The 24097-nt window shown below is 38.3% G+C and overlaps 1 protein-coding gene across 1 annotated transcript in view; it reads left to right on the forward strand.

Annotated features, from left to right (window-relative positions):
* The window catches only part of LOC135473308 (heat shock protein 75 kDa, mitochondrial-like), a 57089-nt gene extending 35926 nt beyond the window's left edge, over positions 1 to 21163 (forward strand). The window contains 8 exon segments of the mRNA XM_064753155.1: positions 585 to 654; positions 1682 to 1829; positions 2624 to 2751; positions 6078 to 6268; positions 8263 to 8348; positions 9236 to 9381; positions 12453 to 12525; positions 18530 to 21163. Of these exon segments, the coding sequence (XP_064609225.1) occupies positions 585 to 654; positions 1682 to 1829; positions 2624 to 2751; positions 6078 to 6268; positions 8263 to 8348; positions 9236 to 9381; positions 12453 to 12525; positions 18530 to 18631 (944 nt within the window). The 3' untranslated portion in view covers positions 18632 to 21163.
* Positions 21164 to 24097: the final 2934 nt, after the last annotated feature.

The following is a 24097-nucleotide window of genomic DNA, read 5'->3' on the forward strand; positions in this document are numbered from 1 at the left end:
TGTCAGGAAAGAATGGGAGGCACGTAAGAATAACGGGCTTTCATCCTAAACCTGAATTCAAAATTTTTCGCATCTGTATGTGTGCCTGCAGCAGGCTAGCTGAGAAGTGAAGTGAAGGGTTTGACCTTTTTGGGTGAAAACGGCAAACGGCGACATGCTCAAACTGTGTCTTGCAGATTGCACCATTCCCATAAATAACTATAGTGCGATGTTTGCACTCTTGAATTGTTCGACTAACGTCTTTGATTTTAAGGCAACATATAAAGAGAAAAAAAGGGCTGAAGAGGAATCAGACGGATTTATATCTGAGACAGCTTGGTATCACGTGCAATGAGCCAAGTGTTGAAGGCCAGTGAAAGAATTGGTTGTTTTCAGGTGACATTGCTCTGGTATTGTGCCTTTAATGTGCAGCAGACAGATGATGACTGAAAGAATATGTACATTGTTGCAAGATGTTTCCTTGTACCTGTGCTAAACTACATTGATTGTTTTTAACCAATCAAAACTCTGAACTCCAGGTAATTTTTGGTTAAACCTGAATCTGTTTTTCTCAAGTTAACTTCAATCAAATTTGATTTTGTCAGGTGTGGTGGATAGTGAAGACATCCCGCTAAATCTGAGTCGAGAACTTCTACAAGACAGTGCTTTAATCAGGTGAGTACAGGAGACATGATTGCACAAAGAAAATCACATGCAAATAGTCTTCAGTTGATCTTCAGCTAAATTGATTGCTTCTGCCAGTTACACTTCTGCTTGATGTTTAGAGAAAATCATGCACAAAAATCATGACAAGGGTTGAAATGACCTTTTCAGTTACCTGTAATTCAGTAGCAACACCATTAGCCTGTGAACTGGTTTGGCTAGGCGCACTTGTGATTTTATTTTTACTGTTCTTCATATTTCAAGACCTTATGACTGAATTTACCAGTTCAGCTGGTGAAAAATAAATGAATAGAAGTGGAATAACATAAGCTGTATACGAGTGTGCTAGAAGTGAACAAGTAGCATATTACTGAAGAAACGTCAGCCTTGTTGGAACATGCATAGCTGATGTTTATTGGTAAATTTATGCATTTATTTGATTGGCAGATTACACCATACTAAAAAATATATTTCACTTACACAGCGGCAGCCTGTACTATGGTGGGAGGAAACTGAGTAGAGCCTTGAGGAAATCCACAACCATAATAATAATGGCTTTATTTCAAGAGGGTAAAATATAATGTGTATACTCAGTCAACACTGGGTTGATCTACCCTGAGGCCCTCAGACACAAACAGATTTGAAACAATATATTACATTGTTGGAAAACATGGTAATTTGGAACCATCTGCATGTTGCTGGCAGACCTTCCCAGGAACAGCTGGAGAGGAAGACAGCATGAGCTGGACTTGAACTCAAAGCGACCACATTGGTGAGAGACTCCTGGGTCATTGCACTGCGCTGGCATGCTAACCATGCACCTCACTAAAGGAATTGTACTTCCAAGAAGCATGGGAGTATTCCTGCCAACTTTTTCGGACATCTGCGTGTAGGGTTACACTGGTGGATTTGATATCATGGCAGTATCTATACAATCAGCAACAATACCCCCACACCCCCCCACCCCTTCCCAGGCGCGCCCTGCTCCCTCTAATCTCTTACTACGAATTCTAAATTGTTTCATTTTCATGTCAAATAGGAAATTACGAACAGTGCTAACGAACAGAGTGTTGAAGTTTTTCCTGGAGCAGGCCAAGAAGGATCGTGACAGTTACATGAAGTTCTATGAGGATTACGGCCTGTTCTTCAGAGAGGGGATTGTGACTACTGTAGAGCAGGATCAAAGGGTAAGATTAAGCTTTGAATATATAGTTCTGACCAATGTACTTGTATTAGGAATCAGGCAGTCTTACATGAATTTCTGTGATAAAAATTGTCTATTGTTCTAGGGGGATATAGTGACTACTGTAGAGGAGGATCAAGGGGTAAGAATGAATGAATGATCAGGGTTTAATGTCACATTTGCAGTATGACAACCTGTGTCGTGGCAGGACAATTTTTTTAGGTTGTGTTTCGAAATGAGAATGATAATGCTCCAAACCAGAACAAATATTAAACCTACGCTTTTAAAAAGCAGGTGATACAAATAAAAATTAGTTGAAACAATCCCCTTAAATTCCACACCACCCCACCACTAAAGGACAAGCTATGTTTCAAATGTGCGGTCGCTGTGAGTTCAAGTCCAGCTCATGCTGGCTTCCTCTGTGGCCGTAAGCAGGAAGGTCTGTCAGCACCCTGTGCATGGTCGTGGATTTTTCCCAGGCTCTGCTCAGTTTCCTCACACCTTAATGCTGGCGGCTGTCGTATAAGTGAAATATTCTTGAGTATGGCATAAAACACCAATCAAATAAATAAATAAATGTTTCAAATGATAATTCCAAAAGGCTGAAGAGCAATGTTGTCGTCAGAGGGTAAGAGTGAACAATACATAACATCTAAATGTATGACTGCGTGAGGCTGTCAGGAATTCTAAACCAGTTAACACATTGATCTGTATAGGTTGTCTTTCATAAAGTTTGTTAGAAATCACTTGCCAGCTGCTAATGCGATAAAATTTTGGCCTTGTCTTGCTTCTTTTCAGGAGGAAATTTCCAAATTGTTACGGTTTGAATCGTCCAAGAGTGACCCAGGGGAGAGGATAAGCCTGGAGGAGTATGTGGGCAGGATGAAGGCTGGAGGGCGCACAATTTACTACCTGTCTGCACCCAGGTAACTAACCGTAAACAGTGACTGTGCAGCTATAGAAGAGTAGTTTACAGAGCTTCCTTCTTGTTAGCAGGGTGCTGTGCAGTTTAGATGGGATTTGTTTTGAATTTTACCGGCGATTAATCAGCGCTTGAAGGCGATCATTCTGTTTTTCTGCTGATGGAGCTAATTTTTTACATCCTATCTTCTATTGCGAGAATGTTTGATCGTCATCATAGGACTGAAAGTTTGCTAAGTACAATTCACTAATCATGGTGCTTGAAGACGACAAGAAATTTTAACAGGACAAGGTAGAAGCTAGTGCGAATTTGCTCCTGCTTAGGGAACTGGATAACATTCCACTTCACTTTTGTGGTTACAGTAACATTTATGGTTGAAGGAAACTGGTCAGAGCCAGGAGTAAAACACCATCTTTGAGATATTTCTTGACTTAAAGCTACACCTGAATAGCTGGTTAAAGGAGAGAAGACCTTAGCTTGAATTTCATGCAATCTGGCATGAAGTTTGTTGATCTCTAACCTTCTGCCAGTGAGAGGTTAACTTTGAGCTCACTCTGTAACTGAAATCTGTGGGAAAGCTCACCAGTTACTGTTCCTATAGGATGTGATTTAATCCAGTTTGTCCACCTGTAAAGCTGATCTCTGCATAAATATGAAGTGAAAAATTGAAGACTTGAGTACAGCACTAAACAACAATGAATTAATCATTCAAATAAATCAGTCCATGTAAAGTTTTATGAGATTGGCTGCAGTTACATTTTTTTTTTCTGGTTCTTACTCTATTTTGCCCAGACTCTGGAAACATTAATGTTGTCGCAAAAGTGAAATATAAGTAAATAAGTAAAGTTAATCACAATTTATCTCAAAAGCACTAGCTAATCACAATTTATCTCAGAAGCCCAAGCTAATCCTAATTTATCTTACAAGCACTAGCTAATCACAATTTATCTCAGAAGCCCAAGCTAATCCTAATTTATCTTAGAAGCACTAGCTAATCACAATTTATCTCAAAAGCACTAGCTAATCACAATTTATCTCAGAAGCCCAAGCTAATCCTAATTTATCTCAGAAGCACTAGCTAATCAATTTATCTCAGAAGCACTAGCTAATCCTCTTAAGTTATGCATTTGGAAATCTTACATACATATGTAATGTTGCAAACAGGCATTTTAAAGTAATAAATGAAAACAAATCTGAGTATGTGTTCATTTTTTAGATAATTATTCTGATGATTTTTCAATAGTTTTTTGTCTTTTTAAAATTTGAAAGCTGCAAAACAAAACTTGTGAAGTCCTAATAGCAAGTTGTGTCTGTTTTTGGATATAAATTTTGAGAGACTTCTCCAAACTAAATTTATTTAAATATATATTACCGTGTGTGTAAGTAAAAAATTTACTTGTTAAACAACTACCAAATAAAGATATAGATGTTGCTGATGTGATTATAAATTATTTCTGCATCTTCTTAGTAATTTGGGAGCTACATCATTCAGTAGGTCTGAACCAGTTGACCTGTTTTAGCCAACCAGAGGTAATATTTTTAGAACCAAAGGTGATCTCTATGTGTCTTCCTTGCAAATGGTCATAGGTGTTGATCATACCAAGTCTAGAGGTAAACTATATTATGTTTGTATTACAACCATTTGAAGCTTTCTGCTCATGTTGGTAACTTCTCCAATCCTTGAGAACTCACCTAATATTGTTTGACAGAGATATATTAAATCAAACGGGATATGATAACTGCTAGGCTTATAACAAGAGCCAAGGAGATCCCATTGGCTAACAGCTTTATATATTAATGTAGCTATTTCTTGAGTTTGAAAATGGCTGTTTCAGGGGAGATATTTTGCTCCTGGTGTTTACTCTCAGTTTTCTTTTTGGTAAGGAGATCATATCGCCTTAAAACAATTTACCTTTATAGCCATCATGGCGCTTTATAAATATGTATTCCTTTTCTCCGTTTACTTAATTTATCTGCAGATATTACCCATTGAATTTAATGACTACAACACTTTCATTGAGTCCTCATACAAACTGTAGGGTATGATTATCAGGGCCTGATTGTGTGATTATTCAGGCAATTTTGAACCTTTGGAACAGGGTTTGGGCGTCTGCAACAATGGTCTTGATAATAGCCGTTATAATAGTCGTTTGTAATGTGCATATTCCCAAGGTAGGGACACCTTATGTCTCTGGACTAATTAACTCGTTAGCAGTCAATATTATCGAGAGAGTGCATTGATTTTCTTGGCCGGATTATGGCGTGGTAACAAATTCTGAGAACGGCTGTATTGGCTCTGTGTGCACGCAGCTTTATGGGGACTGTGAGACGGCTGTGTGCGCCCATATGAGGAATGGTCATCCATTACTGATTCAATGTTACAGCATGCGGGTGAACCATCTGACTAAGCGTAATGTCAGCACAGGATTACACATGCATGGGGACGAGGGTAATCAATGCCCGGTTATTGTCTCTATATAGGCATTTGGCTTTCTGATGAAAAAGCTTTGATTGAGTCTTGCAATAGACAGATTGCGTAAGGCAATCTAGTCCTTCTCTGTGTGTGCTATGGATTATGAGATATGAAGTTAGATATCGATTGATTATGGCTATAGTCTGTCTACAGTTGCAACTATGTTGTGCAGATTGTCTTTGTGCTAGTATGTATATATATATGGTTTTGAAGTGTCTGTATTATTAATAAAACATTCAGAAAAAGTAGCCTGGGGCTAATATTTGATCTTAGAGAACAAGATAATACATTCTCTGTGATTTATATAAAAATTAATGATCGAAATTTTCTTCAGTGATAGTAGTGTTCTTCGGCACAGTTTTAGATAACTCCTTTGTTTTTACATTTTTTAAATTTGACTCCCAGATGTGAGGACGTTGAAAAAGAAACATTTGTTTGAAGACAATTCAATCTGAGCTCAGGATTATGACGTCACAATCTTTTACACTTCTACATCACACAACGATAAGACATGACATCATACATATGCAGCTTTGACGTATCCGGGTCAACTGCTGTGGCCTAAGCTTGGCGTTGATTGGTCCAAAATGCACGACCTCTGCGGAGAGAATAAAACAGACTGGCAGCATGAAATATGTTTTTTTTTTTTTTGCCACACCTTTGTCTTGGTGTTTGTTGTATAAACCAATATCACTGAACCTTGTTTTGTACAAACACTGCTACAGTGGTATTAAACCCTTAAACAAATCATAGCTTGTATGATCTGGTGGGTAAGCCGAGATAAACTACATGTATTTATAAACATATCTGATGTCTTAATCATAGCACAAGTGGTTTTAATCTCCACCTGTTTTCAGTCGACAGTTGGCAGAGAACTCTCCATATTTTGAAGCCTTCCGCAAACGGGACATAGAAGTGCTGTTTTTGTATGAGCCTTATGATGAACTTGTGCTGATGAACTTGGCACAGTTTGACAGGAAAACGCTAAAATCTGTGGAGAACGAAATCCAGGAGGATACAGATGACAGCGACAAAACAGATGATAAAGGTATGTCTACATGTACACCACCCTGAAGGCTAATGGTTATCATTGTTTGTGGTGCACTACCAGCTCACTCCTAGCTAACCTAAAGCAGACTTTTAGCATTCCATTAGATTTTCACTAGCATAGATCTGCTGAGTGTAGATTTGCATTCAAATATAATGACTAGCCACAAATAACCTTCGACATCTACTCCTCTACCATGCCACAGGCACATTACAAGCAGACTAGTGGCAGGCGGGAGGCACACCTCTGGGATGCCTCTAGAGAACATGTAACTTGTTACCACGGCATTGTAACAAGATGGTGGGTGGACATGACTGGTTGACTCACAGCTTCTAGTAAATACTTGTGCATTGAAGTTTTGCTGATGGGTATGACATAATTTACAGTCATCTGCAGTGAAGAAAGTCAAAATTTTGGCGACCTGAGGCTTTATATGCAGAATACTAAGATGAGGTGCTTTTTTGAAGTACATTTCCTTACAAGACATCTAATGTATGCTGTCTGGGCCCTCTGTGACCTATGGGGGTAGCCCGCCAGCGTGTTACAATGACCCAGGAGCCTCCCACCAATGTGGTTAATCTGAGTCCAGCTCATGCTGGCTCCCTCTCTGCACATAGTCGTGAGTTTCCCCCGAGCTCTGCCCGATTTCCTCCCATCATAACGCTGACTGTCATCGCCAATAACCAATCATAAATCACCAATCAAATAAATAAAAATAAATATTCTATATGATAAATGACTTATGTATCTGATGGTATGGGGACATGTCTCAAAAATGAATAAATGCGGGCTTTTTTGTCTGCGTAAGCATAATAAAAAGGTAGAGTCAATCAGTCATGCTTCTCTATGCAATAATTATCTGATGTTGATAAAATTTTGTGTACAGGTTCATGCTGTGGGAACCTCAGATCTAGTTCTGAAACCAGTCAGATCCAGTATATTTACCCATTTCCTTAGTTTCCATTGGTTGTGGGTTTCTATGCAATAACTGCTCTAAATCTTGTCTGAATTTGATCAAATTCTGTGTGTAGATTCCTCCGATCTAGTCCTGAAACCAGTCAGATCCAGTATATTTAACCCTTTCCCTGGTTTCCATTGGTTGTTGGTTTCTGTGCAATAACTGCTCTAAATATTGTCTGAATTTGATCAAATTCTGTTTGCAGATTCCTAGGATCTAGTCCTGAAACCAGTCAGATCCAGTATATTTAACCCTTTCCCTGGTTTCCATTGGTTGTTGGTTTCTGTGCAATAACTGCTCTAAATATTGTCTGAATTTGATCAAATTCTGTGTACAGATTCCTAGGATCTAGTCCTGAAACCAGTCAGATCCAGTATATTTAACCCTTTCTCTGGTTTCCATTGGTTGTTGGTTTCTGTGCAATAACTGCTCTAAATATTGTCTGAATTTGATCAAATTCTGTGTGCAGATTCCTAGGATCTAGTCCTGAAACCAGTCAGATCCAGTATATTTAACCCTTTCCCTGGTTTCCATTGGTTGTTGATTTCTGTGCAATAACTGCTCTAAATCTTGTCTGAATTTGATCAAATTCTGTGTACAGATTCCTAGGATCTAGTCCTGATCCAGTATATTTAACTGGTTTCCATTGGTTGTTGCTTTCTGTGCAATAACTGCTCTAAATATTGTCTGAATTTGATCAAATTCTGTGTGCAGATTCCTAGGATCTAGTCCTGAAACCAGTCAGATCCAGTATATTTAACCCTTTCCCTGGTTTCTGTGCAATAACTGCTCTAAATATTGTCTGAATTTGATCAAATTTTGTGTGTAGATTTAGTTTTTGACTCATCAGATCCAGTTTAAAAACCAGCTTGATCCGTTTTACGTATTTAATGTGGAATTACATTTGCTGAATTAGCCTGTTATATATACAGGTATACATTGGCTTGAGCTTTGGGCTTGTTAAGAAATAACATGTTCGGTGACTGTATCAAAAGCACAGAATTATTTCTGTAACGTTTTCGTGCCTCAATTTCAGACTCCTCATCCCTGGAGAAGGATCAGCTGGATTCACTGATGAGCTGGCTTCAGGTTGTCCTCACCAATAAGGTCAACAAGGTCAAGGTCAGTAATCTGCATACCTGCTGTGATCGGTGTTTATCTAAAACTTATTTAAAACGTGATCGGGGGCTTCTCTTGATTGACTCTCTGTGACTATTAGACCCTTCACCAGTGAGACTGCACGTTTGAATTCATCTTGTGGTATTTTGGCTGAGGCTGTCAGTCGTGATGTTTGTTAGGTACTCGTTAACTGTTGGTTGTTTACTCCAAACACTCTTTCCTTCACTCCTTAACCTAACCACCATTTCATGAGTGAAAAATTCTTAAGTAAGACATTAGTAAACATCAATCAGTCAATCAACGCCTTAGGTGACCTAATGGTTAATAGTGTCTGCTCCAATTCGGAAGACCTGGGATCAAAACCGAGTTGGGTCACACCAAAGACTTCAAAGATGGTCCATGTAAGTGCTTCATCTGGTGCTCAGCACTTAGAGGCATGGTGTCTGTATAATGTGACTCCCTTGGATGTCTTTGTCATGACACCTCAGAGGAGGCAGCACTTTGGCAGCATGAACTCTCCGTGCTGTAAGAAAACACAGTATATGTACACACACCTAATGACTCCCTGTTGTCATATGACAGAAACATTGTTCAGTACGACCTTTGAAACTCAAGCATCTCCAAGCCATCGACCCTTTGTTTTCTCCAGTTATAAATAGAAATTGTTAGGTAACACTTTCTGAAGCATCAGTCTACTAAAAGAATAAATTATTGTCCTTAGTGTTCACATGAGTAATGTATCCTAATTAGTGATACACTTTTTCGTGTCCATCTTACATGAAGGATACCTTTCCGGCTTATGATAATTTTGCTCCTGGATTTTGTTCTTCCGCTTGCATGAAGGACTTTTTATCAGCTATTGATAAATTGTGTTTCTGTTATTTACACAGGTAACTCGTAGACTGGACACCCATCCATGTGTGGTTACCGTTGTGGAAATGGGGTCAGCACGTCATTTCCTCAAGACGACAATGGCTGACAAGTCACAGGAGGAGCGTTACAGACTGCTACAACCCACCCTGGAAATCAACCCCAGGTATGTACATGTGTGATGATGCTTGTAATGCTGACCCTCAGCCACAAGGTGGCTGTTTAGGGAGACGTGCATGGTTGACAGCCTCTAGGAATGTTTAGGTTTGTTTAGCATTGAAGGGTTGCTGTTTGGAGAGATAATCGTTTTCCAGTGTGTTACTGCTAGGGCTTCTGAAAAACATAGTAATAACTTTTTTAAATCCAGGAAAAACTATAGATTTACTGCCCAAGCCAACCTGCCGTCGGCTGTTAGATATGGCTCAGCGGGAGACCACCATAGATGGCCAACAGAGTCTAGGTGGGCTAAATAACCTGGCGTTTCATGCCGAAACGATGTCATTTTCGAGACAGATTCTGGCTACCTATACCTATTCATAAATTCATACGTATATGTGATGACAACTACTTTGTTTACTATCCTTTCTCTGTCTGCTTCACAATAACTATCATTCTATTCCCTAAAGGATTCTAAATTCATACCTGTATGGGATGACAACTACCTTTTTTCGTTTACTATCCTTTCTCTGTCTGCTTCACAATAACTATCATTCTATTCCTTAAAGGATTCTAAATTCATACCTGTATGGGATGACAACTACCTTTTTTATTTACTATCCTTTCTCTGTCTGCTTCACAATAGCTATCATTCTATTCCCTAAAGGATTCTAAATTCATACCTGTATGGGATGACAACTACCTTTTTTTGTTTACTATCCTTTCTCTGTCTGCTTCACAATAACTATCATCCTATTCCCCAAAGGATTCTAAATTCATACGTACATGTGATGACAACTACTTTTTTTCGTTTACTATCCTTTTTCTCTGTCTGCTTCACAATAACTATCATCCTATTCCCCAAAAGATTCTAAATTCATACGTATATGTGATGACAGCTACTTTTTATACTTACTATTCTTTCTCTCTGTTTGCTTCACAATAACTATCATCCTGTTCCCCAAAGGATTCTAAATTCATACGTATATGTGATGACAACTACTTTTTTCGTTTACTATCCTTTCTCTGTTTGCTTCACAATAACTATCATTCTGTTCCCCAAAGGATTCTAAATTCATACGTATATGTGATGACAACTACTTTCTTCGTTTACTATTCTTTCTCTCTGTCTGCTTCACAATAACTATCATCCTGTTCCCCAAAGGATTCTAAATTCATACGTATATGTGATGACAACTACTTTTTTCGTTTACTATTCTTTCTCTCTGTTTGCTTCACAATAACTATCATCCTGTTCCCCAAAGGATTCTAAATTCATACGTATATGTGATGACAACTACTTTTTTCGTTTACTATTCTTTCTCTCTGTTTGCTTCACAATAACTATCATCCTGTTCCCCAAAGGATTCTAAATTCATACGTATATGTGATGACAACTACTTTTTTCGTTTACTATTCTTTCTCTCTGTTTGCTTCACAATAACTATCATCCTGTTCCCCAAAGGATTCTAAATTCATACGTATATGTGATGACAACTACTTTTTTCGTTTACTATCCTTTCTCTGTCTGCTTCACAATAACTATCATTCTATTCCCCAAAGGATTCTAAATTCATACGCATATGTGATGACAACTACTTTTTTCGTTTACTATTCTTTCTCTCTGTTTGCTTCACAATAACTATCATTCTGTTCCCCAAAGGATTCTAAATTCATACGTATATGTGATGACAACTACTTTGTTTACTATCCTTTCTCTGTCTGCTTCACAATAACTATCATTCTGTTCCCCAAAGGATTCTAAATTCATACATATATGTGATGACAACTACCTTTTTTGTTTACTATCCATTCTCTGTGTCTGTTTCACAATAACTATCATTCTATTCCCCAAAGGATTCTAAATTCATACCTATATGTGATGACAACTACTTTTTTTCATTCCCTACTTCTCTCTGTCTGCTTCACAATAATTATCATTTTATGCCCCAAAGGATTCTAAATTCATACCTGTATGCAATGACAACTACCCTACATCTTATTGACAGCATTCTGGATAGCCCATGCCTATGTCAAATAACTGTACATTCCTCGATAAGGAAGTTCAAGTGGCATAGCGCCTGGGACCTTGTTTTCCAGGAATGTACAGTTACGAGGCCTTTCTCTCACTTGAACGTTTGCATTAGTGTTACATAATAAAACATTTCTGTATTTAGCTGTGCGAAGGAGTGGGGATAAGAAATGTGCAGATAGCACAGATAGCAAGTACCATAGATACTTTATGTATGGCGACATGTCCAAAATATCTTGCGTAGACAATTCAGACCTTCCAGACGAATTATGGAAAGTACGGCTGCTGTACTTTCCTGACGGAGAAAGCACGGTTTTTCTGAATAGAGTGACGTCACAACAAGCGTTGAAGTTCAGTTAAGAGCATTTTATGGCCACCGTGTACAGGTGCCGTCGTGGAAATTCAGTTGTATTCCTCTCGTAGCTTTCAGCTGTTAACAGACAAGAACATGCAGACACGGCTGTTTTTGGGGGGTCATTTGCATTGTATTTTCGACATGGGTACAAGATCCTTCCGTCTTGTGCTGTAAGTCCATGCTTTCCAGAGGGCCAAACCATCTGGAAACGTGAAAAAACTAACTCCAGGGTTCATACAACCGTATACAGAACTGCAAACCATTTGATGGAGAAATTTGATATACTTGGTGTCACTCTATAAGCTTTTTTTAAACTTCGAGGTAAATGGCAAAGCTCCGGCGGCTTGTGAAGGTTGGACTTGTGAATGACGTCATTCAGCAGTGACTACCGGGTGTTGCGGAAAAAATGCATAAAATCGGTCTCAGTATCTAGTGATTTTAAGGGCCATTTTACTCCAAAGATTAATGTACTCATTTTTAATAATTGGTATACTCAATTTAACCACATATACAGGGGTAGCTTATTATGAATAAATAGTAAGTAAGATAAAAACTTACTTATAGTAAGATTAAACACAAATCGTTTGATGTTTGGTCAGTCCATATATACAGTTGGTCTAGTGTTGTCTTTTCTTTTAATATTGTGGCTCTGGATATTGGTAAAATCTTACGTGTTATCCCTGTCATGTTACAGCCATGTTTTGGTAAAGAAACTGAATATGTTGAGAACAGAGGACCCAGACCTGGCCAAGATGCTGGCAGAACAGGTAAGAATGGCTTGTTAAGGCCGGTATACATAGCATACAGTTGTTCTGTTCTCTCAATGGACTGATTGTTCCATCAGTTTCTGATTAAACCTTCTGTTGATTAATTGTTCCATCTGTTGAGTAATTGTTCCATCTGTTGATTAATTGTTCCATCTGTTAATTAATTGTTCCATCTGTTGATTAATTGTTCCATCTGTTGATTAATTGTTCCATCTGTTGACGGCTTGTCCCATCAACTAACTATTTGTTCTATCAATTAACTGGTTATTCCATGAATTGACTGATTGTTCCATCAATTGACCGATTATTGCACTATTTGATTGATTGTTCCATCAATTTACTGGCTGTTCCATCAGTTTACTGATTGTTCGTGATGAGAAGCTCATTGATTGTTCTGTCAATAAACCAATTTCATAATGTGACCACTGTATGCACTATGCATTAATGGATCAGCTGAAACTTTGTCTATGCATTGTTTGTAGGGAAGATTGTGAGGCCTTCTGTAGCTTGCTTATTAGCCTTAATTGTGAATGCTACCAGAGCTGATCGACCTCTGACCAGTGAGGTTGAAGGCTCAAATCCAGTTCTCGCTTGTCTGGCTGTGGCTAAATTTAAGTCAGAAAGTTTGTCAGATACACTGGAATGGTAGCGTTTTGGAATTTGGCTTTTTCTTAAACTAAAATTTGTGGACTTACTCCGCTTTCAAACACTGTCCATGACTCTAAAGTTTGTAGAGAATTTCAGTAAAACCATCAACTTTCTTATGTTACATACATCTATGTTTAGGGAGTTGTGATAGAAATATCTAAAAATCCTTGAGCTTTTTTTTTTATTGTCAAACATGTATTCAAGTTTATTTCAGATTTTTGTATGCAGTTGAGGCATGGCAAATACCCATCAGCCAGACTAGACACCATTTTATTGGTGTCAAATGTTCCTTTCTCATTTCATCATACTGACATCTCATAAAGACATTATGACCTTGTAGTAGAAACTGATGCACAGTGACCTTGAAAACAGGGAATTTCGGACTTAACAATGTCTTGATGTCATATACTTCTCAGGCATGTCACCTTATTGAAAAATATTCTGCCTCCCAATTGTATTCCATATGACATGTATGAGAATAGCATATGTAGTTCTCATGCTTGATCTTAATGCACTGAAGAACGACTGGCCCCAGAGTCTTGTTCATGTATGCGAATATGGTGATCGTGGAGTCCTTAGGTCAGCACAGACTGGGGACACATGTGGGCTCATTTCCTGGGTTAGTGAAGTGGATATATGTAGTGTATAGGGCAGCCTAAGCTACATTTAGACATAGAGCATTGAAGTGTTTCCTGCTATTATCGCAAATGTAGCATGTACAGGTTGTTTTGTTAATCAACACATTTATACATGTATTGTAAGTCTTCAACCTTTTGGCATGTTAGCAGGGTTTTTAATTAAGTATATTCTGAACGCATTATTCTGTGTCATAAAATTAAATTTTTTGTGAAGCCTTGAAATTGGCCAATCCAATTTGCCTCTAAAATCAAATTAAAAATGTGCATAAATTGCACTGAAACTTGCTCTTTTATATGTGGAATATTTGAGAAATTAAGGTATATGATTGTTTATGTATATGGTGCCAAAAACTGAAATTCTGATTGAAAACTTTAAAGGTCACCCTGCCTCCCCATGTACGTTAAGAATTTTATTTTATCAAATGCACATCAAAGTGATGCTCCCTAAGAGTTTTCAAGTCTCTGAATAAAAGAAAAAAATATTTGTAAGCCATTCTGTTTTCATTTAAATTACTTGTTTTAGTACAGTTCCAGAACTAAAAGTTTACGGTCTTGCCCTGGTATGTAATTAGTATCTGATACTGAAATCCTAAATATCTGCTTTCAAATTTTGTTTAAATCAGTTCCTTTAACCCTTTCATTGCGATATCTTGATTCATTTGAGAACAGTTGGAGAGGTTGTGTTCAGAAGACTGGGTGTAGGTATGTGCATATAATGTACACTTGAATACTGGCTGTGACCTGTCTGAAGTGACAGTACATTATTTTTTTTTCTCCACCATTCTTGCTCATGTCCTTCAGGCCTTGGAGACAGCAAGACATATACAGCAGTCAAAAATTGCAGTTGTTGAAATTCAGAATTTTTTTCTCCAAAACACAAAAAAGACAAAAATAGTTGATACAAAGTGGACGACAGTGCAGCTACACACAAACATATGCATTGGAGAAGTACATTACAATGCCATGTACTGAGTCCTTTCTTGGAGAACACATATATACTATTGAGTGATGCGCCCACATATGCATTCCAGGCTTGTGTAAGCTGACTAGAGTGTTAACATATCTCCTGTACCAGGTGATAGAGCACATTAGTGTGTTAATGGTAAACATGTAGAACACCAATACTGCTCACTAATGGTATGGAACATAGCTCATGGGTCATGCAACCCTCCCTTTTTTTTTTTTAACCTATATATGGATTCTGCTTTTTGAGAAAGGTTTCCAATTTTACTGAGCCATGTTTCTTGTTTTGCTCTCATTGTTTCATCAGTTCTGTTAGGCATATATGTATTTGCTTCAAACGTGAATCAGTAACTTTTGGTTAAAGATTATGTTTGTAGTCATATATATATATATATATATATATATATATATATATATATATATATATATATATAGTCTGGACCCATAGGCGATTGTGGTTTATGCTAAAAAACCAGGAACATTACAAGCACTAAGAGATAACGTCACACAAGAAATTGAAACCATAAGAAGGAATAACTCTATGCTTTGAAATGTGCAAAGATCATGTGTCTCCCGAGTAAGAAAGTGTTTGGAGGAAGGTGGAAGTCAGTTCGAGTACTTGTAAACTGTAAATTGTCATATAGTAAATTGCCTATGGGTCCAGACTTTTGCTCCACCCTGTATATATGTATGTATTCCTTCCTTAAAGTCCCTGCCACCTTTATGCACTATGGGAGGAAGGTGGGGTGAGGGGAGGGCGTATAGTAACAAATTCCCTTCATGTTAATATTGTCCTTTGTTATTCTTATCTTCAGGGATGAATTGTATTATGAATAAAGATAAAGGTGTGAGCAGTTCGCATCATCACAGCATATTGAGCACCTAAAACCCAACCTCTCTGACAAATGCAATGTTGTTTTCACCACCTAACTACAGTAAGAAGGTCACAGGCTGCATGTTAAAGTTTGGAGGTTTCTAATGTACCTGCCAAAGGGCAGTGGTTTATTCTAGCTTCCACCATCCACAAACTTGAACCTAACTGCTGTTGTGTAAGTGGAAAATTCTTGAGTACACTGTTAAAAAACGTCGGTCAGGAACATTAGATAATAACTCGCCTCTTCTCTCCTGTTGTTCAAACCAACTTGTTTGGGTAATATGCAAAGGTTAGACTATGTTCTTGGGGCCAAGTCCATATTTAAAGAAATTTTTTGGATGAAATTGCGTTTGAAAAAATGGTTTGAGAGTTGAATATAATGAGAAATTAGTGGATATGTTATATACAGTGTACTTTTTCCAGTCGAAACCTTGTTCACACAAGAAGATTTTACATATCATTAACCAAAGATGATTATGTATGTATGTGTATATATATATATATATATATATATATTGAACAGGACTGCTCTATTCATTTACAAAATGGGCGTGCAATTCTAACGCTTATCGCCTAGGACTATTACTTTGTGGCCATGTTGAGTTTAATTGTTCCAGTGGCATGTTGAACTCTGAGCCCCTAGATAGGTCCATGACTTGGTTTCCAGGCACTGGTTAAACAGTTGGCTGGTCTCAAGTGTATACCAGTAGGTAATTTAATAGCTTTACTGGGAGCCCTCAGCTCCTGACTGGGAGAAACTTTATAAATTGTTCAGGCACTCCCTGTGCAGTGGTTCTCTATAAACTTTTGTACATTTTTGCATGAGCTTTTATCTCTCTAGTTTAGGGAAGTAACAGAAGTTTTTGAAGAAGTTAGCAAGTCTGGCTAATTCTGTATGAAAAAAGAGGATTTGAAAGTCAAAATATTTCATGCATTGGTCCAGTTCAGAATGAGATGTATGTCAAAGATGCTGTATTTCACCTGAAGATAAACATTTTTCAGGTGGCACATACAGCTTTATCCTTATTCATCTACCTGATTATTGACTTCTTATTGGAAAATATAAAGTTTTGGCATCAAAAATGTCATTTTAAGGTTTTTAAGTGTTCAGTGTTTAAATTTCATTTATTCACACCAAACATAAGCAAGATCAAACTTTGGTCCCATTCAAATGTATGATTTGTATGGCCAAGTCAAATAATTCATACATTAAAAAAAAAAAAAGTTTTGAGTTTGAGTATGAGTTTTAGGTGAAGAAATGAACACTTCAAATATTAGTGTAGGGCACTACTAAAACACGAATCAAATATTGATGTTGATATTCAGTACTGTATCCCTGACATTGAATCCAGCTTTTATTGAGAGATGTCGTATCAAACTTCGTAAACAGGTGTTATTGAAGACTCCAGAATGTATTTTATCATCTATTTGCTTAATTTTTAATGGCATACTTGTGAGTTTTCAAATGTTTGCAAGGTATTTATTCCAATATATTCTGAAGGCATTATTTCTGTGTTGACTGATAAAATTATAGTCTCTGTGAAGTCCTGAAACTGGCTAATCCAACCAGTGCAGTTTTGTCTCCAAAATCAAATTAAAATGCGCATAAATTGCACTGAAAGTTGTTCTTTCATCTGGAGAAAGGTGGAAGAATTACGGTATGTCAAAACAAACAGGTTTATGGGTGAAGAGAACTGGATGAAGTGTCACATTTGGTGACTTTGACATGGTGTACCAGCAGGGCATACATGTACCTGTTGCCTACTTCAAAATACATATACTGGCCCGGATAGCACAGTTGGTAGAGCGTCCGCTTCGGGACCGGTAGATCCAGGATCAATCCTTGATCGAGTCACACCTGAGACTTTAAAAGAGGAAGTTGTAACTTCCTCGCTTGGCGTTCAGCATGAAGGGAATAGTGCAACGACTGGTTGACCCGTATCAGTATAATGGCTCGGGCGGGCCGGCTTACTTGCCTTCGGTAAGTTGTCTCAGTGAAGCAGCACTAAATAAAAGAGCGGTGGAAATCCGTCCTGCAACAAGGAGGCACATTACACGTACATGCACTCTAAGGATTCCTTCGTTGTCATATGACTGAAAAACTGTTGAGTACGACGTTAAACCTCAAGCACTCACTGACTCAATCAAACTACATACATACGTGGGAAGGTCTGGGTCAAAATACATAGGGTAAACAAGTGTCAGGTATGGTTGTGTTTTGGCTTGTAGCATCCATGAATAGGCTGTTTTCCTGAACATTGTAAACCAAAGGTGAATTACTTGTATTTATGACTTTTATAAAGGTGAAATGTCGAGTTTTCCATCATAGATAAAAGTTAAATATTTCACTGTTAGATATCACTTTTGTTATTACATTTTCATACTTTACACCCATATGCCATGACGTTAAAAAAGACTAAACAGTCTGATTCGTGATGTCACAATCTGGGCTCTGCGAGATGATGCCATAGCACGAGTTTAGTCAACTTTAATATTCCTCCTTGACGCAACAAGACACAAGACGTCATACATAACGTTCTGTTATGTACAAAAGTCTGAACATCTATGGCTGAAACCATTTGATTAAACTCTTTCAAATACACACAATCATGATATCGTCAAAATATAAATAATGAATAGAATATTGCAGAGGGAAGGTTGAGTATTATAAATGTTTTTCTTGTGAAAGGTGGAAATAAGAGGCGCAAAGGCATTTTCTCCTGTCACTTTAAAAAATTGATGGTATTCGACCTTTGGTTTACAATATCCTTTTTTATATATCCAATACTCATTATAACATATCCGTTTTTATATATCCAATACTCATTATAACATTGATGTGTACTGATTTTCATAGTTGCCTGTATCTTGTTTGTTTCAGATCTATGACAATGCTATGGTGAACGCTGGCTTGGTGGATGACCCGCGCTCTGTGGTGAACCGACTAAATGACTTGTTGGTGCGGGTACTGGACAAACACTAACCATCTCTAGATGAAGATGTGTACTGTTACAATACACAAATGGACAAAGGAGAGATATTGTGAGAGGGGAATCGGGCGCTGTCGGTGTTGGTAGTGGTGGCGGTGACAGTGTCCAGTTCGGTTTTTGACCAGTCATAAAGTTGCAATGGCCACCCATAGTACACAGATTGCCAATCATCGGTAGCGATTCAAAGACGAAGGAAGGCTCTTACCTCATAGCTCAGTATATTGCTCAGCTATTCACGTGGTTACAGTTGCCTCCCATAGGACATGGATTGCCAAATGCAGTGTCATCCCCTCCACGGAGTCTTTTAGCACCACGATAATTTACAACTCTGTAACATATGAAGTCACTGCTCTGCAATCCTTATGCCTATGATAATTAGTCATAGTTTGTGGCAGTATAATGATTTTGGTCTGTCTTGTTGATTTAATTGCAAGATCTTAGCACTATATAATTAGAGGATAATACCTGTGTATGACAGTGTCAATCATTCTACTTTTTGGGGGGTTTAGAGGTCAATCATTGAATGTATCACATGACTTTAACATTTATGCAGTTTTTACAAACCATTCAATCAGGCGAGCTACCGTTATTCTTGGAATGCCTTGTTATACCTTCAGGTAACATCTTGTGCATTCTGACTGTGAAACAAACATATAAACTGGTGTGGCCTTAGTACTGGAAGATAAGCATGTTTTCTGTTGAAGGTTGTACTGTATACTGTATAAGCAAACATGAGGTGTACTGGATACTGTATAGCCAAACGTGGGATGTACTGGATACTGTATAGGCTAACATGGGATGTACTGTATACTGTATAGGCTAACATGGGATGTACTGTATACTGTATAGGCTAACATGGGATGTACTGTATACTGTATAGGAAAATATGGGATGTACTAGTACATGAGACTTCTCTTAGCAAATGTACCATGTATTTATATTTTGGTCAAAGTTGGACTATTTGGAAGATTTGCAGCATACCTGTAATATAGGATAGCATATCGCTTCTGTTGGACATCATGTTACTTACTGTGCCTATATTAATTAAGCTGTTAAAGGATACATTACCTGTTATAGGCAAACAAGTTTCATGCAACATAACATATGCTTCATCAAGCAACGTTACATTTCTGTAGTACATCATGCATCGTGCTTTTGCCAAACACCAGTCTGATGGCGATACATTGCTTGTTGTTGGCAAACATCAGACTTGGATTTGACAGTATGCTTTATACTGTGGGTTTAGCAACATCTCGCTGTTTGTGGTACTCAACATACTATAGGCAAACATCAAACTATAGTTCACAGTGTTAACAAACATTAAACTTTTGGATAATAGACTGCATACCACAGGCACACATCTGAACTGTGTTAGCCAACTTGCTGTATTAGGCATTCTGCATAATACAGGCAAACAGCGTGCAGGGCAAGGCACTACATTATATTAGGTTTCCCAGACATTGGACTGTTGGAGAATATGTCCTCTAATACTATAGCCAAACAGCATTGGACTGTTGGAGAGTACATAACATATTATGGGCAAATAGCATGCAGGGCAACATACAGCTTTGCATTCTGTTGTCCAGATACTGGACTGTTGGAGAGTACATAACATATTATAGGCAAATAGCATGCAGGGCAACATACAGTTTTGCATTCTGTTTTCCAGATACTGGACTGTTGGAGAGTACATAACATATTATGGGCAAACAGCATGCAGGGCAATATACAGCTTTGCATTCTGTTGTCCAGATATTGGACTGTTGGAGAGTACATTACATAATACAGGCAAACAGCATGCATTGCTACATACTGCAATACAACATATTGGTCTGTTGGAGAATACATTTGATTTATGAAATATTATAGGCAAACAGCCTGCAGGGCAATATACTGCATCTACACGCTGTATTATGCCGGTATCTGACTTCTGGTGGGCAACATGGAGTTCATGTAGTAGCGACGCCCACAGTGCATACGGGTGATTGTGAGTGTAATCGGTAATCAACATTTATCAGTTTGATATGATAACCTTGTTGAGAACCATGATCATGTTGTACATAATGTCATGCCATGTCAGCTGGTATTGGTTGTGTTTTTGAGGAGTTTGTTGAAAGGTTTATGTGGCCACTGTTTCACAGATGATAAAATCTCATGTAAAGACCTATCTGCTTAAAAATCCGTCATTTTCAGAAAATGTGAAAGAGAAGGAAATCGGGCTTGTTTTTTTTCTGTTTTTTTTTTAATTATTATACATAAAATGTCTGTGTACATCAGAAATGTCATTATGGAGAATTTATAACATACAATGTTGAGTGATATGCTGTGTGAATTTTACACGTAGTACGAATCCGAGACATTGTCCGTAACAGGGATTAAACTGTGGTCTTGGGACATTTTTAATACATGTACAATACTGTGCCATAAATGTTTGTGAGCTATTCATCATTTATACAGATATAGAAAGTGCAAAAATGTATTACATGTATGAGGATTTCACGTTTAATAAATACATGTGCTTAAGCGTGTTGATCAGTATTGAGTTTGGCAGTGATATAATTATTACGGGGGGGCCTCCATGGCTCAGTTGGTTAGCGCGCTAGCACAGCGTGATGACCCAGTAGTCTCTCACCAATGCGGTCGCTGTGAGTTCAAGTCCAGTGTGAAGGTGTGCCATCAACCTGCGGATGGTCGTGGGTTTCCAATGGGCTCTGCCGGGTTTCCACCCACCATAATGCTGGTCGCCGTCGTATAAGTGAAATATTCTTGTGTACGGCGTAAAACACCAATCAAATAAATAAATAAATAAATTATTACTGGGGGTACGGGGGTGTAGAAGTATGGCTTTCTGGTTTCTAACCTTAGGTCATGTATGTAACAAATGCTTAGTTATTGTAATAGAGCTTCCATCTTGGTGTTTTATTTGATTGTTGGGTATATATGTAATAAGAGTGAAATAAGAGTGAAGTGTTCTTATTACATATATACCCAACAATCATGGCGGTAGTAGGGATTATGTTTATTTAATTGTTTAATTGGTGTTTTTTGCTGTACTCAAGAATATTTCTCTTTTACAATGGCAAAAGTGTGGTGGGAGGAAACCGGACAGAACGCGTGGGAAACCCACTACCATTGACAGGTTGTTGGCAAACCTTCCTACCTGTGACCAGAGAGGAAGTGAGAATGAGCTCACAGCAATCTCAGTGGTGAGAGCTAAGTTATTGTTCTGCACTAGCATGCTAACCACCAGGCCATGGAGGCCCCAACTTAGTTATTGTAACACAGCTTCCATCTTGATGTTTTATTTGATTATGTACAAAGAAATATTTCACTTCTCTGACAGGAGTTTGGTTTATGTGTGGACTAATCCCAATCTAGAGAAAAACCACTGCCCTTCAAGAGGTAACTGACAGACCTTGATTGCTTACCGTTCCGGATGAAGAAAACAGCTAGCCTATTTCAAACATTGTTAACTCTTCAAAGAAAGTACCAACTTTCTTGCCTTTTTTGTAGAAGATAATCCATGCTAACCCACCCATCTAATGGGTGGCCCTTGGAAGAGGCTGGGGTAGCCTTTGACCAATGTCATTGAGTGTTCAAATCCCACTCATGATGGATTAGTGGAGGCTTGAAACCAGTAGGTTTGTAGAGTACCTGGCAAGGTGCAGTGGTTTCCTCAACTCTGGTAATGTAGACCACCTTCATAAATTTATGAATTTATTTCACTTGTGGTTAACACCCCTGGCAGCAGTAGGGTTTTTAGGACAAGGAAAGTGGGGTGCCTGGAGTTAGCCACAAGGGTCATCTTTCCACCCACCTTCATAAAGTGAAATATCCTTGAGTACTTTGCATCATACCAAATAACCTTGTGGATGGTCGTGGGTCTCCCCCTGGGCCCTGCCCGGTTTTCTCACACCATAATGCTGGCCGCCATCATATAAGTGCAATATTCTGAGTATGGCATAAAACGCTAATCAAATAAATAACTAAATAAATAATACCAAATAAACAAACTGACCCTAAATGAGTTCATAGGGCGGAAAAAAATCCCTTCTATAAGCTCCACTGAAGTGTAGAAAACGTGAACAGTATATGGCATACTACAGTATATGATGTGACCCAGAATGGCATAACCTGTTCGGCTTGAGGATTCAGTTGTGAACACCTATTTTGCTTGAAATATTCGCAGTACCACTATGTGCACATTTTGCACCTGCAACAGCTGTTTAGAGATTGATGGCAACCAGGTGAAACAGTTGTACAGAACATACAAACTTTTTGCTTTACACAGGTGTGTGGGGCGTGTTTGCCAGTACATTCTATGCTGGTGCACCATGATAGCATGTGTGTAATTAAGGTACACTACTGGCTTCTCTCGGCCAGACAGACCATGTGACTCGCAAATTCCCGTTAACAAACATGCTTCAGTATTGCAAATTTCGTGTGATAATGCACTTAGTTCGTGTATATGGCGATTCATTCCGAAAGACCTTTTTTAATTGTTTTTACTTCCAGCTGTGCCAATAGCTTCATTTAAATATGGTACTGCCTCTCAACAACCTCAAGCTGGTTGGACGTTATATTCATGTGTTTGATGGCTTTTTTTTTTTTTTTTTTTTAAATGATGTACTCAAGGATACTAGTATTTCACATTTCATATTGCCTGAAGGGAACCAGAGTGTCCAAGATGAACAATCCAGTCATTGGCTGATTGGCACGTACATGCAACCGAGGAATTTTCACACGCGAGGCACATATTTTGATCCGCAGAGAGAACTTCATGTGTACATCAAATAGGTCAACTATAAAAGGCAAGGCGAGTGATCTTCTTGTTCAACCATGTCCATGCCATGGGAAAATTTTGAGGAAATACTCAAAAAAAAAAACAAAAGTAAAAGAAATAAAATAAAATCAAACATAATCGGCCAAACGTGAATTTTAAGTTTGAGTATCCATTGGCTTGAGTGAGGAAAATGTCTCAACCAGCAAGTGCCCATATCCCTGGAATGATTTCCTGCCCATAGGCTGTTTTTTTTTTCAAAAAAAAAATACAACTATAACTGAGTAGGTGAGGTCTCAAGGCAATATCATCAATCAATCAATCAAAAGCTGACTTATTTATTTCATTGTTGTTTTACACCTTACTCAAGAGTATTTCACTCATACAACGGCAGCCAGCATTACGATGGGATGGAACTAGGCAGAGCCTGGGGTAAATCCACAACCATCCGCAAGTTGCTACAAACCTTCCCATGTACGACTGGCGAGGAGGCCAGCATGAGATGGACTTGAATGCTAAGTCTTGAGCCACATAACCAGACTCCATACAAGTTACCCTTGATGTTCTCTAGGGGCGTCTCAGTAGCTTGCCACTGGTCTGCCGGTGGTTTGTCTTTGCACCACCTTGAAATTAACCTGGGGCATAGTTTCAAGTCGAAAAAACTTTTATGCCGCCGTAC

This window comes from Liolophura sinensis, chromosome 8, assembly GCF_032854445.1.
Source record: "Liolophura sinensis isolate JHLJ2023 chromosome 8, CUHK_Ljap_v2, whole genome shotgun sequence".
NCBI lineage: Eukaryota > Metazoa > Mollusca > Polyplacophora > Chitonida > Chitonidae > Liolophura > Liolophura sinensis.